The sequence below is a fragment of the Trachemys scripta genome, chromosome 1 (genome assembly GCF_013100865.1).
Source record: "Trachemys scripta elegans isolate TJP31775 chromosome 1, CAS_Tse_1.0, whole genome shotgun sequence".
Lineage (NCBI taxonomy): Eukaryota > Metazoa > Chordata > Testudines > Emydidae > Trachemys > Trachemys scripta.
Window position 1 is genome coordinate 239,208,762 of NC_048298.1, and position 19,432 is coordinate 239,228,193.

Here is a 19,432-nt window from a genome sequence, read left to right on the forward strand (position 1 = left end):
GAATAGAATTCATCGGGGCAGTTCTGGATTCTGTACAGGCCAGAGCTTCTCTCCTAGAAGCATGCTTCCAAGTGATAATGAAACTTATAGAAAGGCTCAAGAATCACTCTTCACCATGGCAAGAAATTGCTTACAGCCCCTGGGCCACATGACATCTTGCACCTATGTGGTTCTGCATGCAAGACTTCAACTCAGACTCTTCCGAGCATGGCTGGCGATGGTATACTTGCAAAGCCAACGACATCTAGACATAGTCAATACAGTTTCTCCATTGGTGGTTACTTCTCGCGAATGGTGGCTAGACCCACTAGTGGTGTGCACAGGAGTCCTTTTCTCAAGACCCTAACCATCAGGGTCAGCAGGGTCCTTTATGCTGGCGCTATGAAAGTGCGATTACAGGGGCACCGGAACTGACCTGATGGATACCACTGAAGGAAAAACTTCCCAGCGGAGGTGCTTGGAGTGAGCACATGTCTACATTGGATTGGGGCAGGGATAGCTCCAGTGGTTTGAGCATTGGGCTGCTAAACCCAGGGTTGTGAGTTCAATCGTTGAGGGCGACATTTAGGGATCTGGGGCAAAAATCTGTCTGCTTTGAGCAGAGAGTTGGACTAGATGACCTCCTTCCAATCCTGATATTCTAGGATTCTATGAACACATCTCAAAGAATAACAGTTATGGAAGGTTAGTAACTGTTTTTTAACTTGTTGTTTTCCTATCTTGACCTCATATTCTACCCCATTGATAGTGATGTTCACTGTGTTAGTTGTACAATTTCTGCTAATTTTGTTGGTGAAAACTGAGACAAAAAGGGAATTTAGCGCTTCAGCCATTGTTGTCTTTTCTTCCTCGTTGAGTAATAGGCGTGCCCTATCCTTGGTATTCCTCTTGCTTCTGATGTATTTATAAAATGCTTTCTTGTTACCCTATATATCCCTAGCTAGTTTTATCTTATTTTGTGCCTTGGCCTTTCTAATTTTGTCCCTACATGCTTGTGTTGTCTTTTTTTATATGACACTTTTTTTGAGTTTCAGGTCATTGAAGTTTTCCTGGTTAAGCCAGGGTGGCCTCTTACCAAAGTTACTATCTTTCCTACAAATTGAGATAGTTTGTTCTTGTGCCTTTAATAAGGTCTCTAAAAAACTGTCAACTTTCCTGAACTCTTTTTTTTTTTTTTTTCCCTGAGATCTGCTTCCCACAGGATCTTACCTACCAATTCTCTGAGTTTATTAAAGTCTGCCTTCTTGAAGTCCATTATCTTCTGCTGTTTTCCTTCCTATCATTCCTTAGAATCACGAAATCTGTCATTTCATAATCACTTTCACCAAGCAGCCTTCCACCTTCAAATTCTCAACTAGCTCCTCCCTGTTTCTCAGAATAAAATCCAGAATAGCTTCTCCCTTTTCTTCACCTTCTATAATAAAAAGTTGTCTCCTGTGCATTCCAAGAACTTGTTGGATAATCTGTGCTCTGTGCTCTCTTTGGACTCCTGTTAAGTGCTTGCGCTCTGTCTTGTGGCTGAGAGTTCCACAAGTTGCTAAATTAACTATTCCCACTTTCAGACTCCAGTTCCTTATTTTACAAAAACAAACAACTTGCCATGCTTAATTCATTAAATATAACACATTTTTAGTTTCTGGGTTTGCAAAAGAGTGTCTTGATATTGGTTCTGGTTATGCTTGTGTAAAACTTGTGTGAAACTTTCCAGTTCAGCTGAGACACTTTCCCCCCACCCCCCAAATAAAATGTTTGTGAGTTAGTCACATTGCATATTAGCTAGAGCTTCAAAAACCACCTTCAAAATAGTAGTTATTAAATCACAATATAATTGAAAATGGAATCTCATCTATACTTTATAGTATTATTGCTACAGAAGTCAGTCAGGTTGCAGTGTATTTAAGCAGTTGGCTACCTTAAAATCACAGTATACTATCTAGAAGTAAATAGTCTCCCTATTCCAGTAGTCCCATTCCATTTCTCCCCACCTTTTTTTTGAAGTTTAAAATCAACTGAAAAAATGTTGTATTCGCACAAAAGACTGAAATGACACCCATTTAAATAAATGGGTATTTCAGGTAATACTTTCTTCCCTTTATTACCTTTTTACCCTCAAATTGACAAAAGTTGGATATGATGGGAAAACTACCAGATCACTAACTCCATCCATCGGACAATGCAGGATTATTCCCTACAATTCACTTTCTAGTGTTCTTTGTCCACTTCAACTTTAATTGTAACAACCCTTTCCCATTGGAGAATCTCATTCTAACATATTTCACTCTTAAGAAATTGTTCATATTTTGTCAGTGTTCCCTTTCTTACTTTTGTTCAGTTTCTTCTAGTTTCAGTCCCTTGTATCACCCTAAATATTTTTCTCCATTTATTCTTAAAATATCTGTAGACTATTATAGCTCTACCACACACACATTTTGTCATTTACCTAGTTATGCATATTTATTCCTTAATCTTTCTTTGTAAATGTAATCTAGTCTCTTGGTAACTTTTGTTGTTTCACACTGAATTTCATCAATGTCAATGGTAATATGAAGTGAAGGTTATAAATACGATATTCCAGGTGCAGTTGTACCAGAGTCATGTAGAGATGGACTATTGCCTCCTTATTCATTGATGTGATTCCTTTGCAGTTTTGAAGCATATATGTATTGGTCACTCCTTCTTCCCTCTCTGCCCTCGCCACTGAAAACCCACATTTAATTTTGGTGCGGCTAACTCTTGTAACTTTTATTGTGAGTCTTGTGATATTTGGTGTTTTTCCTTAAAGCCCCAGTTCCTGGATTCATGTGATTACACAAGAATCTCAGCTTTCATTTAAAAAAATATTTTTCTAGCTTGCATGGTTGTAGAGAGAAGCTGGAATGTGAATTCTAAAGGTTCAATCACCAGAAGGCATATAAACTACCATAAATTTATTATTTTCTAAAAATCTCACAACTTCTTAGTTAATCTTATGACTCTTTAGCCTGATGCTTGTTTTTTGCATGCTCATGATCGGTAATACTGAATTTACTGTCCACTCACACTTAAGTCTCCTGCAACACTAGGAAGGGGGGGAGAGCAAGTTGGTCTAAGTTACGCAACTTCAGCTACGAAAATAGCATAGCTGAAGTCGACGTACTTAGAGCTACTTACTGCGGGGTCTTCACTGCGGTAGGTCGACTGCTGACTCCCCCGTTGACTCCGCCTACACTTCTTGCTCCAGTGGAGTACCAGAGTCGATGGGAGAGCGCTTGGCGATCAATTTATCCGGTCTTCACTAGACACGATAAATTGACCCCAGCTGGATCCATCGCTCCAGAGGTAAGTGTAGACATGCCCTAGGTTTCTCCCTCCTGGTATGTATGTATGTATTTCAACTATTTCCCCCGGTATATCATTTCTTGGTTGCTTGCCTCTTCCCCCAAATTTAAATCTCACTATTATATTTCTGCCACTGTTTCTAACTTCTGTCCCTTTGTACAATTTCATTGGTCTGACTAGTGTTTTTTAGCTTTAAATAGAATGTCAGGATTACAATTTAACTCTTTAAAATTTTATTTACATTATTAACCCACAACTCTCTCAACTTTTAAAGACTTGTTTTATTTAAAGCCATCACATTTTGTCTTGTTCCTTTTTGCATAAACATCCTATTCGTATGTTCTGTTGGATGATTGCAGAACAGTGTGTGATCCTGAATACCACAATATCTCAGCAGCTGGAGAAAGTAGACAGATATTTGCTGTAAAAGTTATGAAATAGTATGAGTTCTTAGTTTGAAGGTCAGTATTGGCGATCTTTGCCTAATGTCGATTGACACTGATGTACGGGCTAGTCCAGACCTGTTTCATGGATAGGTCAGTTCAGAAATAGAGCATTAGAATCTGTGGAAGTGGTAATATCTCTACATTTGTATCATTTTTTTTCATCTTCAATGTTTTTCTTAAATACGTATATTAATAATCCTTGTATTTTCTGTTTTTGTTTTTGCAGCTGCTGACTTGTTCACAGATTTGGAAAATGCATTTCAGGGAAAAATCGATGCAGCTTACTTTGAGACCAGCAAATACTTGCTGGATGTTCTCAATAAAAAATACAATTTACTGGAGCACATGCAGGCTATGAGACGCTACTTACTTCTCGGTCAAGGAGATTTTATAAGACACTTAATGGACTTGCTTAAGTAAGATGACATTTCTAATATTTGCAAATGTACAACAGATCATTTTCTAAAAAGAAAACATTTTAATGCACCTAATATTTTATTATTATAGGGGTTACCTAGACATCCTTAGATTCAACAAAATATTAGACTGGATTTTTTGACCTTTTAATATTAGTTGAAATTTGGTTTCTCCTGTAAGTAGTAAGTACAAAAGAATTTCAAGATCTTTAAAAGCTGAACTACCGTTACCCTCTCCCTCCTGATGTGCCCTGGGCTGTCTGCATTTCCAGTGCTTGTGCTCGGTGATTTCTAAATTCTGTCTCTATTTCTAGTACTCTTAAAACACCACTCATGAGCACTGCTATAAACACAACATTTCTACATCCTTAAGTGTATTTCTTTGATTTTTTTTTCCCCCCAAAATGTTTAGCGTGCGTAGTTAATATTTATGATTACAGCTTCAACTGACAGCTCACAACTTCAACGTTTGGCTCCCTCAACTGCAGGCATAAGTGCCCAGCTGAGTTTGTAAGAAGCATACTTGCATAGTGTCTTATTTTAGTTTGTGGTCATGTTGCTGAAATTTCATGTGTAAGAAGAAAAAAAATCCATTAAGCAGCTCTCCTTTTTCTGCAAAACAGATTGTGTATTACAAAGCTTCCATTAACTTGATAAACATCAAAACAACTGTGGCTAACATTTTTTTATTGATGCAATGTGTCGGTTGCACTTTTTAAGAAAGCAAATAATGTGCAGCAAAAAAACTAGGGATGGTGCATAGAATCAATACTGCATTTGACGCATAAATAGTGAGGAACTTTCTAGTGGGGAAAAACAACCTCTTGATGTAGATCTTTAAAAAGATCTTTAAAATTCAATCCTATTGAATTGAGGGTTATGGGCTTTAGATACTTTCATCAGCCAGTCTAAGCACTTCAGATTAGTATGTAGAAGTCTCTCATAACCACTAACTAAAATTAGTGGCTTGCTTGTGGTAGCTGTCATATTAATGCAGTACAAATAAATAATAGTTCATTCTGATTGTAAATGTGACTAAAATTGTAGAACAGTTTTATGTTAGATACTAATAATCTTTAAAATAATTACTTGCATCAAGTGGTAATGAATCTAGCACTAGCACTGATGTTTGTGTTTATATACACAAATAGACAAATTACTTAAAATCTCTCAATGTTATTTAATGTCTCATTTCTCAGTCGTTCAGGTAGTGAACGTAGGCAGTTGTCCTTAATTTTGAAAGTACAATTTGGAGAGAAATGTTTAAATGTTGTACTAACTCACTGCAATTGCTACCATACTACAAAGTAAATACTATATACTATCATAAACTGTATATAATGACTTTATTTTGTAACCTCTAGGCCAGAGCTTGCCCGACCAGCTACCACTTTGTATCAGCATAATCTGACAGGAATCCTTGAAACAGCTGTCAGGGCAACTAATGCACAGTTTGATAATCCCGAGATCCTCAAACGGTTGGATGTTAGACTTCTGGAGGTACTCTGTCATTTCAGTTTTTGACATGAAAGTTATTTTCTGGGTATAAATATCTAAAATTAGCTCTTGGATCAGCATCAGGTGAACTTCTAGTCTCTATTCATGCTGAGTCGCATTCTTTTTGTATTGCTCACACAGCACAAACTGGCCTTACCCGGGCTGGAGATTCCCAGCAGAGAATTGCCTCTACTCATCTAATATTAGAGTGAATCTTTGGTGTAAAGCTGGTGGATGACACACAGCCTCCTTCTACACCAACTATTACATCCTCTCCCCACCCCACACACCCCAAAAGTGTAAGATTACCTCTGCTAAGTTTGATCCTCTACTGATATAAGGTCCCTAACAGTAGCAGTATATGAGGGAGAGAGAGAGTAGGGAGTGTCCTGCTGTTATTTATACAGGGACTAGTAGTCCAGAATCAGGGGGCTGAAATTAGTTCCTTCAGTCACCATTCTGAGAACCGGGGGCAGGGTCTTTGTGACGCTGGTGCTACGGAATCATGAAGAAAATGAACAGTGAATATTTTCTGGGGCAGCCTTACATCAGAGATGCTTCTGTAAAATATGGGAGTTTAGTGAGGGAATGTGGTGCTTAGCCTCAAAAGATATCTAATCTACATGTTATTAAACCAACGAAACAAAGTTGTTATAGTCTTTCTTTGTGAAAACTAGCAATATAATATATATTGAAAGAAGCCATTTTTGGCAAACATAACTGTTTTTTCATAGTTCTTGGGGGAACAGTAAACAAGATTTCAGCAATGTGCAGACTTTGACACGTGACTAAATGTAGCATTTTTTTTTTTTCCATATAGGTATCCCCTGGTGATACTGGATGGGATGTCTTCAGTCTAGACTATCATGTGGATGGGCCAATTGCAACGGTAAGGCTTTATATTGTAGTTTGTGTGGATTTCTCAGATATCCATTTAGATTGCTAAATGCTTTGTTATTAAAATAGCCTTTTTACTCTAGAAATGGATGATTAAAGAGATTATTTGGCATGTCAGATGCACCCATTGTATTAACAGTTCAACCAAAATCTCAGTTTCTCTAAATTATTAATGACTGCTAAAATGCTACAGTTAAAACATTCATTACTTAAAATAAATAATTCATTTGTTCCAGCAAGATTTTAGCAAGTACTTTAATAAATGGATTGTTCACTTTCTGCCATTATTTCTAGACTGTAGCAACTAATTTGGAATAATTTGCAAGAAACTATAAAATATATTTAGGGGAATCTATTTGTATTAGTTAAATTTGATATGCGGTATTCATTAAAACTGATGAGAAAATAGTTGCACTATTGTTCAAAATGCTTTTACCGTATGTAAAGAATTTCAGTGCTTTTTTCTTTTTTTTTAAACAAGGTCTCAATGACCAGCAGAAGGTATTTTACATAGATGTATAGTTAGAAAAAGGAGAAAAATACCTCCCTGGGCCTCTAATTTTTTCATCCATTCTCGCATTCCCCATCCTTTGGGGGCAGATTCTTTTTGCTAATTACTCATCCATATAAACTTTTTTTTTTTTCTTCAAACCACCTCCCTTAATTTAATTTTCAGCATTTGACATTACCATTTGGGGAAACATGGGGCAATCCTCAGTTGTGGTGAAATGACTTACACAGAAAGCATCTGTATTATTGTTGAATCAGTTTTTTTTCACTTTTCCAGTTCCTGGTAAATTTTTGTTTGTTTATTTACATAACTTTTTACCTTTCAAAGCGGTAGTTACAGGAAGGTAGACAGCTGAGCAAGTAATTAAACACATAGAATGTACCTAACGTAATTGATTTAAACAGGACATAAAAAAGGATTATTTATTTTCATTGTAAATTTAAATGCTGCTACTTTAAAATATTTGATCCCATTATTTCTATTTCATGAGTTGCCAGTGAAACATATGACTGTTTATTAAACGTTAGAATTATTGACTAAAATACCTTTTGAAAAAATTAAGTTCTTATCCCTACCAGCCCCTGCTACTTCATCCAGAGTAACATCTCTAGATTCCAGTGAGTTCCTTGTAACATACACAGAAATTTGGTCTCTTTCCCTGGAACTTTTTTCTGGGTGGCTCTGATACTTTTGATTGTCTACACTGCTATCTATCCCCCATGCATCAACCAGGATGCGGGCTCCTCCACAAATGCACCATAGTTCCGATATCTGCAACTCTTTTGCTATTCTAGAGTAACTCATTGAGTAGAGGAGGAAAATCGGGTGTGAGTGGTTTGAAGTGTACAGCTGTCCACTAGAAACTAGGTTTGGTGAAGGGCTGTGTGCCATTGCTGATAGTATCACCTCATGCTCTCAAGGGAAGTGATATTTTTAGGAACCAGTGTAGGAAAAATTAGCATCTTTTTATGAAGGATTAAAGTCTCCATGGATCCGGAGTCTGGTTTTTTTTACTGAGCACTTTGAACAAAATGTCACTTCATTTTTAAATTACAGGGAAGCCAGCCAGCAAGCCTTTGTTTGGGAGACCTTGAAGGTCATATTTGAAGAGGAATATTAAAACTCCACATGAATAGCAAAAGAAATATTGAGCACTTCTAGGAGAGTGCTGGGCATCCTCAACTCCCAGTTATCTTATTGGGAACTGAAAGGTGCCCCAAACCTCCCAAGAAAAAAGTGCTTTCTGGTCTAACAGATCCGAAGTGTTTATAATGGGAATAGTGATGGAACCATAACGAAAATGGAGCTTTATGGTCCTGCTATAAATTGAAAAAGGCAAGAGCAACCGTAGAAATATAGGAAATTTCTTAAGTGATGTAACTTACTATCATACAGTCATCTGTAAATCTAATGTATAGAAACCCATATAACATTTAATGCATTTATATTTCTTATTCCTAATCAAGTCAAGAATATAACAATATAGTAATGTTGATCTTTGTTCATGTATATCTTAGTGTGTTCTAGAAGCCTCTTCACTGTTGCAAATGTAAAAATCAAAATATGTGTAGGTATACTCTGGATAAGTGAAAATGCTACATTTCTGCAGTCTGAAGTGTTGTGTTAGTACTTGGAAAGCTTGCAGTTGCTATTTCAGTTAACAAGAGGAAAATGCTTTAGAGAAGCACTGGGTGTTGCTCAGGAATGCATTAGAAAATATCTCTGCTAGTGCTTTAGATCTCTGTATACATAAGACTTTTATTCTTAATGGACTACAGTTCAACTATATTTTAACTTGCAGGAGTAAGTTTGTGTGTGTGTGTGTGTGTGTGTGTGTGTGTGTGTGTGTGTGTGAGAGAGAGAGAGAGTTATTCTCCTCTTGCATCTGCAGATAAAACCATTGAGATTAAGCAAAAAGGATGGCTTAGCACTCCAATGTCCATAGACCAGCCCAGACAGTTGGTACAGATCGTAATACTAGGAGATGGAGATGGGAGGGAGCAAAGTTCTTATGACATGACTCTCCCTATAAAGAGGGTATCTGTCCAATCCTGCTTAATTGTTTTCCTGTCTCCAGCAGGTGGACAGAACCAAGCAAGAGAGCTGGACTTGGGCTTTTGGGCCCAAATTTTCCAAATGGCATATGCACAATTACCAGGATTGCACATTCAGTTGTGGTAAATAGACATACAACATTTGAGCATGTGCATTTCTGAAATCTGGGTCTTGATTTTTTTTCTCTTATTTTTTTCTTTTGGTGATTCCTCCTGTGACACTTCTCCAAGTACCCAGGACTTTGCATCACCTTGTTACCACCCTCCCCTCGGGGCTCCAGTGTGAGGGAAACCTGCTTGTGCCTTCTTTGTGCTTTACTGACATCATCAGCCTGTTAGCCACCTAAGCAGTCTCCTCTGGGCTATGCCTTCCTTTGGCTTGCAGGTTAACAGGTGTACCCCAGTCGCTGAGTTCCTTTGAAGCATTCTCCTGTAGTGTCCAGCCCCTTCTCCATTGAACACACTCAGAAATACTGGGCCTGCTGCCCCCAAGGGAACAACGTACACACCAGCCTGTTTTGATTCAACTCAGGATTAGCTCCCTGTATAATACCACAACACTAAGCTATAGTATTGTTTTGACTATAAATAAGTTTGCCATCAAAGATTCAAGAGATGGTGAGTAGGGTTAGTGGAAACAAAAGAGTTACATGCAAAACAAAATCATAACAAGCTTTCTAGAGGCTAAACTTAACCTTCCTTAGATTAGCCTGTTATCTCACCCCAAATGTCCTTTGTAGTGTTTCAACCAAGGCTGATTGTGATCCAACTTTCATGAATGTAATCACACTGCCCAATTACTTTCCTTAGGTGCAGGATAAAGGGTGTGTTCCTTGCCTTCTCTTTATATTCCCCCAAAATTTATTGTTTGTACTCAGTCAGGATAACCCTCTGTAGCTTATTCTTTGGTGTGTTGCCCCTCTGTTGAGTTCATATGTAAATGACTCTCCATTGTGGTAGCTTACAGTGCTGAATTTACATACCAACAGAGATCTTGACTTTTCTGTCAGAAAATCAATTTGTCAACTGTACATTAATACATACTTTAAAACATATTTTCGGTATACATACATAACCCCTTACATAGCATCTGTACATACATTTCACAACGATATTAACAACCAATGTGATCCTGGCTTTCATTTAAGATCCCATGTGACATTCTTTGGTGACCCAGAATGTACATACCAGAATCAGGATATTCTTGTAATCACCTTGCCAGTTGGTATTGAAGGGTTCATGGGCCACATACCCCACTCCCACATGCTGTTTTTGTTTGTTTGTTTTTATTTATTTATTTATTTATTTATTTATTTTTGGCAGGGTTAGGAAGAGTAGGTTCTTCATAATGAAGGAGGCCTCAGCCCTCCTTCCTGGAGAATGGTCACAGTTCAGTCTTTCTTTCCCCCCGGTTCTCCTTCCTGGAGCTGGATTATCATCCAAACAGTCCCTTTACTCTACTCTGTGGAGGAGCCATTCTCGCTGCAGCACTCACCTGCAGCTGTTTCCTCAAGCCAGGCTCCCATGCATCTGTCCTGCCTAGCTTTCCCATCTATCTTAGATGGTTTGTTACAGGCTCCCACTTGAGCTTCTCCCTCTCCCACATTCTTCTCCCTAATTAGAGGCTTGATTGGTCACCTGATCTACCTGTCACAGAATCTTCATTCTTCTCACCTGGAAAATGAATTAAGCTGGTCATAGGTGGTCTTAGGTGCTTCTTCCTTAAGGGGCTAGCCATCATGTGACATGATCCCTCGGAACATTTGAGAGAGACTCACCTTTAATCTTTTTTTCTGGCAGCTATCTGCTTGATTATGGGTATATGGGGAAACTTATGCTCTTTAATGCAGGTATGTGTTCCTGGTTTATCATTGGGATAGGTTTAATCATTGCTTTTTCCTGTTGTCTTTCCCAAGATGGGTTCCTTTTCCCACTTGACTCAGCCAGTTTCTCTCCCTCTCCTGTCCACCCCAATGAAGTAAGAGAAAAATATCTTCATACACTGAAAGAGCTCTGTGTGTGTCCAAAAAGAGGTCCGGAAGTTACCTTATTCAGATCAGCACTTGCTTTCTTTTTCGGGGTCTTAAGAAAGTCTAACAGGTTAAAAGGAATCCGTGTCTTATTTGTATTGACAACCTTAGGGAAGGTTCCAGTGTAAAGAAACTGTCATTATTCAAGGCTTGTTCCATTGTTGAAGTTGTCTGGGACTGAAAAGAGATGTTTCAATTCTAGTGCTCTAGAGCCCACCTGGGCAGCCTTAGATACATCATTGCTGACTTGACATTGTAGTCTGTAAACTGCCTTCAGGCAGTTTCTTCACACTGTAGAAAATCTTTTTTCCCCGATTCACCCTGCACCACAGCCTATGACTGTTGTGGCACAGAGCGATCCTGGAGACTTGCCTGATCACTTGGTTTTGAGAAGTCCTCTTGTGCCAGTCCAGACTTTGACTTTATTTTAGTGTAGTGGAATCTTTCACTCTAATTTTTTTCTGATTCAGCTTCTATAATGGTGTTTTGCTTATTGCTTGGGCAGTTGATGACTGAGCCAGATCAGCTCCCTGCATAGAGGGACTAACCTCCCTGGAGCTTTGGATTTATTTCCTGTTGTAATCTGCTGGTAAAACCTGTATACATTGCTTGGGATAGCATAGAAAGATTTAAAGAAACCAAATGAACAGATAGTAAATCTGGTAATTTTATTTTAAGCTGCTATATTGATTTTGTTTGCAGGTATTTACACGAGAGTGCATGAGCCACTACCTAAGGGTGTTTAACTTCCTATGGCGAGCAAAGCGGATGGAATATATTCTCACAGACATATGGAAAGGACATATGTGCAATGCAAAGCTCCTGAAATGTATGCCAGGTAAGCGAAAAACAAAATGGGTAATGTATTAATTGGTGTTTAGATGCATTTAGCTAAAATTGTACACCAGGGAAAAATCCAGCTAGTGGAGATAAAAAATAATTTATAAATAACATTTTGTTGCCACCTACTCAGAAATGTCTTGTTTTTATTATTTAACTTGATCACATAAGAAATTTGATTATTGAAGAAGAAATGGCATGATAGTGGGGAATGGAAAGTCTATCCTATGACTTTTGTATTGCTGTTTGTTGATCTTCAGTCACTGAATTATTGTAGAATTGAGAACTTCTTAGGCTTCTGTTCACTTTCTTTCTATTTTTTTCAGGGGAGGGAAAAGACGAAAATCAATGCAGTTCTTTTTAAAAGATGCATGAAAACTGCATGGCATCAGTCAGAAGTAGCTAAACTCAGCCTACTGTGTATATTTTAAAAAAGATCTCACAATCAAGAAAGAGAGAGATATAATTAATGTTTTAACCAATTTTTTCAGACTATATTAAATCACTTACCGTATTTTCTGGCGTATAAGACGACTGGGCGTATAAGACGACCCCCAACTTTTCCAGTTAAAATATAGAGTTTGGGATATACTCGCCGTATAAGACTACCCCTCTTCCAACGCACACCAAAAAAAAATTAAAAAACCATCAGATTTGATTTCAATATGGTAATTTTAATTCAAATGCTTATGACATGGAGGTACATAGCAGGAAAACTGTCACTTATAAACATAAAGCTGTTTGTCATCAAACATGTAAACATAAAACAGTGCAAGTGGATTAAACTTTTCCTAATTCACTCTAAAGCTGAAAGGAAGGATAAGACAATAAACCCATGGGAGCTGCCATGCTGTTTGTTTTCTAAGCTGTCAACCAAACTGGAACTGATGATGATAGGAGGAAGATAACAAACAAGAGAGAGAGAGCAAGTGCCGGGCAAGTCCCTGGCGAGTTAGCAACGCCCATCATAACTGCAAGCTACGGTATTTTTACAGGTTTTGCTGGCGTGACAGTTTCCCTTTAAAAGCCTTCAAAATCCTCCTGTTCGTCATCTGATATCATAAGTACATCAATGACATCTTGTGATACGTTTGTAAGGCAGTCATCGTATGGATCGAATTCCGTATCAGATGGTGTGGTCTCAGCTTCGGCTTCCTCTTCATCTTGCCACAAGTAGTCGTCCTCCATACCATCTAATGAATTTGATATGCCACACTTCTTGAAAGACTTGATTACTGTTTCTGCATCAATATCATTCCAGGCTTTTATGACAAACTTGCACAAAACATCCAACTGTGGAGCACGCATGTTTCCTCCTTTTGTGAATGACTTTTCGCCGCTAACCATCCATTCATTCCACTGTTCTTGAATGCGATCTTTAAATGGCTTGTTTAGGCACACATCCAGTGGCTGTACCAACGATGTCAATCCTGCAGGAATAACTGCCGCATCTGTGTTTAGTCTTGCAAGCATTTGCTTGGTGCTGGGAGTTAAATGAGCCCTGAACATATCCCACACCAGTAGACTACATTTTTGAATAAGTCCACCTGGTCGCCTGCTCCATACATTATCAAGCCATAGCTTTACCCCTTCTTCATCCATCCAGCCTTTTTCATTCACATGTACAAAACAACCAACAGGGAACTTGAATTTCGGCATTGTTTTTCTTTTAAAAATAATCATTGGTCTCAATTTGGCGCCATCAGCTGTGCATCCTAGTACCACTGTAAAACTGGACTTCTCATGTCCTGTTTTAATTAAAATTGTTTTTTCACCTTTTTGATGGACAGTTTTATTTCCAACCATATCAAAATTCATTGGAGTTTCATCCATATTTCCAATACTACTTAACGCATAGCCATGTTTAGTGCGCTGTTGTATTACGTATCGATGGAAACTATTTACTTTGCTATCAAGATCTGCAGGTAATTTTGGGGCAATTTTCATCTTTTGCCTCAGTACCATATTATGCCTTCCCATGAATCTAGTACACCAGGATACAGTGGCCTTAAATCTGTTGCTGTGATCTGGGTTAGATTTGGCCCACTGAAGTGCAAACAAATGTATTTTTTTTCGTGTCACTACATAACCGTTTTGGCGATGCTCATTCACCATGTCTGCTACATGTTTTTCGAGTTTTGGCCAATGTGGAGTGCCTCTTCTTAATGCACACTTACCCCTTGGCATACTCTTTAATGCTTTTTCATTTGCTTTCCAGTCCCGAACCATCTTTTCTGTTACTCCATATTGTCTTGCAGCAGCACAGTTATTATGTTCCATGGCAAAGTTTACAACTTTAAGTTTGAAACTGGCTTCATATTTCTTTCTTCTTGCTGGTGGAGCCATGATGGGGTTTTGACTGTTGGACATTTGTATACTGTACTGTATGTACTGGTGCTATACTGTATGAACAGGTACAGATACTGGTGCTGTACTGTATGTGGTACCCAGTATACAACAACCAGCCAATCACGGCAAGCGATGTACCTTACCGGCGATTGGCTGGTTGTTGTATACAAAGCCTGCTTGGATTGGTCAGCTCTCCCTGCTTGCCCAGCCCTCCCTGTCTCCAAGACTATCAGAGCGGTAGCGCAAACACGCCTCTTTCACCCGTCTGGCCCGCCCTTGTATCCTATTACCTCCTTCTCTGCCTCTCAGATCTCGCACATGCGCGCCTGCGCCGCTTCACTGCAGTCCTCAGGAGCGAGATCTGAGAGGCACAGAAGGAGGTACGGTAATAGGATACAAGGGCGGGCCAGATGGGTGAAAGAGGCGTGTTTTTCTGGGCACAGCGCTGCTCTATCTCTTTTTTTCCATACCTCGGGCGTCCCGGACGCCTGCAGCTTGCTCCGCCCTTCACTTACACCTTCCCAGTGAGGCACCCCCTCACCTCGTCATCGGGCGGGGATGCGGCCGTGGCCGTTTTTGAGCTCCCTCCACCATATGCGGCGACCGCAGATTCTCCAGTCCGGCTCGGAAGTTTCAGCACCCGCCCTATAAGACGACACCCGGCGTATAAGACGACCCCCGACTTTTGAGAAGATTTTCCTGGGTTAAAAAGTAGTCTTATACGCCAGAAAATACAGTATTTTGTATTTTGGCAGTACTGTTTGCTACAATCTGGCAGTTTCTTTTATTACAATCAGGTTATTAGATGTTTGAACTTTTTATGTAATAAATAAGGTCCCAATCCTGCGAGGGAGAACATGAAGGTGAACAGCTACACCCATGCGAAGCTTGATTGGCTTCAGTAGGGTTCCATGTGGGCAGTTTTATTCTCACATTGTCCATTCTATATTGTAGGCCCAGCGCTGATATCTGAAATAGCTTTTCACATATTCATAGGTTAGTGTATTTTAATGAAAAAACTAAAGTTTTTAAATATCTTCCTTAGTTGTAGTAAATAAGATCGTGTTCTGCTTATTGTCCAGAGCAAAAGCAAATTTTGTTCAATAAATTGGAACTGTATTTAAAAAGAAAATCCTGTTGTAGGCTAAAACTGAAACTAGATACTCAATTGCACTTGCATACATGGTGATAACTTTAATATGGAGCATTTAAGAGCATAAAGCCAATATACTTTTTCTAAATGAGAGCACAGGAGGCAGTGCGTGGAGGTTTTGTTCAGTTTTAAATGTGCTTTGAGGTTGTTTTTGTAGTTGTAACACAAGGAAAATAAACTAAGGTAACCAATATTGATAGTTTTCATTGTTTTATGTAATAAGTACTTTTTTTAAAAAAAAGCATAGAAAGCATAAAACAACATAAGTATTGAGCTACAAACACTCAAATTTATTTTTGTTACAAATTTTATTTTCTCTAATTAAATTTCAACTGCTTTCAATTACAATAAGCTAAATGGGGCAGAGCCCTTGTCTTCACAGCTATCAGCAAAGCTACTAACACACGGTTAGTGCTATATATATATAACAACTTCGTATTGTGATCTGTAACTTGGATCCATGACCCTCTTGGCTGGCAAAATCTTGCAGAGAGAATTGGGTCCATTATTATTAGAGACCCTGCCTTCCTGAAAAAAGGCATAATCTCTTAGGCCAGGGAGTCTCAAACTTCATTGCACCATGACCCCCTTCTGATAACAAAAATTATTACATGACCCCAAAACGGGGGACCGAAGCCTGAACCAAAGCCCGATCCCTGCTTCCCCGGGTGGAGGGGGCGAAAGCCAAAGCCCAAGGACTTTAGCCCCAGAAGGGAGCCTGTAACCTGAGCCACACCACCCAGTGTTGAAGCCCTTGGGCTTTGGCCCCGGGCGGTGGGGCTTGAGCTTCAGCTTCAGCCCTGGCCTTGGGCCCCAGCAAGCCTAAGTCAGCCCTGGTGACCCCTTAAAATGGGATCTCGACCCACTTTGGGGTCATGACCTACAGTTTGAGAACTGCTGTCTTAGGCCCATCCTCAGAAAAACATCATCTGCTCCTGGAGATATTGCCAGTTATTGGTTTCTAGTTTTTCCTTTTTTGATGAAGAGTATGACAAAATATTTCTCCTGTGTTCATAGTCTTCTCTTTTCTTTGCTGTTTTTTTCTAATTCTCTGTGTTTTTTCCCACCTGCTACCACCTGTTCTCCCTGTTTCCTTTGTTCCCCTCAGCCTGTCTCTTCCCCATAGTGCTTTTTTTTTTCTCCTCCTGCTGCTCTGTCCCATATGTTCTTCATGGTGTTCCACTCCCCAGCTAAAGGGAGTAGCTATAGTTGAAAGTAGCAAGCCTCTTTGAATCACCCTTCAGAGCTTAGTAGTTTCCCTGCCTGCCACCTTTACTCCACTCCATTGCTAGGATTAAAGCGGAATAAAGGAAGGGAGGAGGTGCAGAGCTGCCAGGGTAGGAGTGAAATTAGAAAGCTCTGAAGCATACTAGCACTAACAAAAGTCACAACTTGTTGCCTTCCAATTCAGCTGCTCTTCACCTATACTACCACATTCTGAGCTGGGAACAGACTGGGTGGTAGAGAAGTATCCATATATTGTATTGGCCTAGTCTTTATCTCCCTCTTCCCCCAGCTCCCCTGAATCTTCAAGTTTGATTTATACTGATCAAGATGGCTACCACGAGACTACTTTCCTATGGTGTGGGAATGTAACACATGGAATGTCACACGTGGGATATAATGCACCTCCTATAAGCAATGAGAACTCTCCAATACTTGGGTACAATCGGGTGAGATGATAGCATTTCACCCTCTGTTTCCTCACTTTGTTGGCTTTTCACAAATATTACCACGGGGGTCGGCAACCTGCGGCATGCGTGCCAAAGGCGGCACGTGGGCTGATTTTTAGTGGCATGCTGCTGCCAGCTGAGGTCCTGGCTGCCGGCCTCACTTAACCCGCTGCCGGCCTGGATTATGGAACCCCAGACCAGCAGCAGGATGAGCTGCTCAGCCCGCTGCCGGTCTGGGGTCCCGGCCACCGGCCCTGCTCAGCCCAGTACTGGTCTGGGGTTCTGTCTGTCGACCGCGCTGCCGGTCTGGCATGCGAAACCTTTTACTGGCACGTGAAACCTTAAATTAATGAAGACTTGGCACACCACTTCTCAAAGGTTGCCGACCCCTGTATTAACACATACTTTTATCTATTGGGGCAGCACTCTCTGGAACTTTACACTATTTCCATATCCATCTGAAATTGGAAGCTGTAACTTTAAATGGCTTGAGAGCAATAGATTCTCGTGTCAGGATTGTACCCAAATGTATTTGTGTGTGCTCTTGAGGTAAGGGATTACCTTAACCTGCACAATGAGCACTTTTTACATGTATGAAAGTGGAGTGAAGTCACTCCAGTTATTGCAATGAGTATAGTGGGGAGAAGTCTCCAATAAAACATAGATGAAGATGAATCTGACAGATGCTTTCTTGTTGCCTGTGCCCCACATTTGAAAAGCCAGGACTTGTCTCTATAAGATTGTTTAGAAATATTTTTTAGGATATGTTGCAGAATGCGCTCTGGATTCTTGTGAAATGGTTCAGTTGCATCTGGCATAAAAACATTTGATGGAGATATTGCATTCATCATATTTCCATCTTATGCAAATGGAACCAAAAGTAGTGGTAGGGCAACACAAGTTCTAAAATAAAATCAAGTTGTTCCATCTTCTGATAAGACAGACTTATCCAATTCTTTGTAATTCCAGGAACTACAGAAAGGCAGGACTGAGACATTGACAGATGTATGGTCAGCCTTGATCTATACTAAACTCCTATGAAGTGTTTGCTTCCCCACTGTCCTAGGCAATACCAAAATAGGATGTAAGGTTAACAATAAACCATACATACACAGTGTTACCATTTCGTCAAGCACCCTAACACTGGATCGAAACTAAGATAATTATGCTGTATTGAGTACTCAGTGCTCCACAAACTCAGTTGCTAGAGCCCTGCAAATCCGTGGATATCAACTTTTATATCCATGTTTACAGATCAAATGGGGATACAAATTTTGTATCTGTGCAGGGCTCTATCAATGGGACATTCAAAATTATAGATTTCCATCTGTGAAGTTTGTAGGTGAGAGATCATTGTACTCTTGATTTAGTTTACGTGGAAATACTGTTGCAATGTAGGTGCTGTGAAATGATGTCTGGGAAAGTCAAGTGATATCCAACCTGGAAAACAATGATATTAATAGAGAGAGGTCCCACAAAAAGGGCATACAATCATATCAATGAATTAACACTTGTATAGGAGTTCAAAGGGTTCCATTTGCTTTGATTGTTGGTCACAATTTGGCAGAGCTATTCCATATGATGAACATTACTTTTTCCTCTTCCTCTGCCTCAGTGTAATAAATTGAGAGGTGCATCATAGAGTCTAAAACTGTTGAATCTTAAACCTTCCAGTTCTTCCCCCACAACTCCCACGCTCCACAAATATGTACATTACACTAACTTAGGCTCTCAGAAGCTCCCCTTAGACTTACTTCAGATGCATCGCCATTACTAGTTTTTTAACTTGCATCCTGTTTTACATTTTGCCTCCTGTCCCTTCAGTAAAGTGAAGTCTGATTTGGTGGTAATGCCTGTGCTGAGGGGCTGGAAGAGGAGTGTAGCAAGCAAGGCAATGAACAAGAGGTGCAAGAATGGTTATATTAAAGAATCAGAGGGGTAGCCGTGTTAGTCTGAATCTGTAAAAAGCAACAGAGGGTCCTGTGGCACCTTTGAGACTAACAGAAGTACTGGGAGCATAAGCTTTCGTGGGTAAGAACCTCACTTCTTCACTTGCATCTGAAGAAGTGAGGTTCTTACCCACGAAAGCTTATGCTCCCAGTACTTCTGTTAGTCTCAAAGGTGCCACAGGACCCTCTGTTGCTTTTTATATTAAAGAAGGTGGCCATCTACTTTAACTTGTAACTTCTTCCAGTTCTTTGGTTTGTAAATTACATTGCCAGTTTCAACACATCTTACTTCAATGGAT

At 39.6% G+C, this 19,432-nt stretch overlaps 1 protein-coding gene across 1 annotated transcript in view; it reads left to right on the plus strand.

The window, feature by feature from the left end:
* TUBGCP3 (tubulin gamma complex associated protein 3) overlaps positions 1-19,432 on the plus strand; it is a 122,613-nt gene that overhangs the window by 83,278 nt on the left and 19,903 nt on the right. The window contains exons 14-17 of the mRNA XM_034758143.1: positions 3,991-4,180; positions 5,545-5,680; positions 6,498-6,566; positions 11,872-12,007. Coding sequence (XP_034614034.1) covers positions 3,991-4,180; positions 5,545-5,680; positions 6,498-6,566; positions 11,872-12,007 — 531 coding nt within the window. The remainder of the gene's footprint in view (positions 1-3,990; positions 4,181-5,544; positions 5,681-6,497; positions 6,567-11,871; positions 12,008-19,432) is intronic.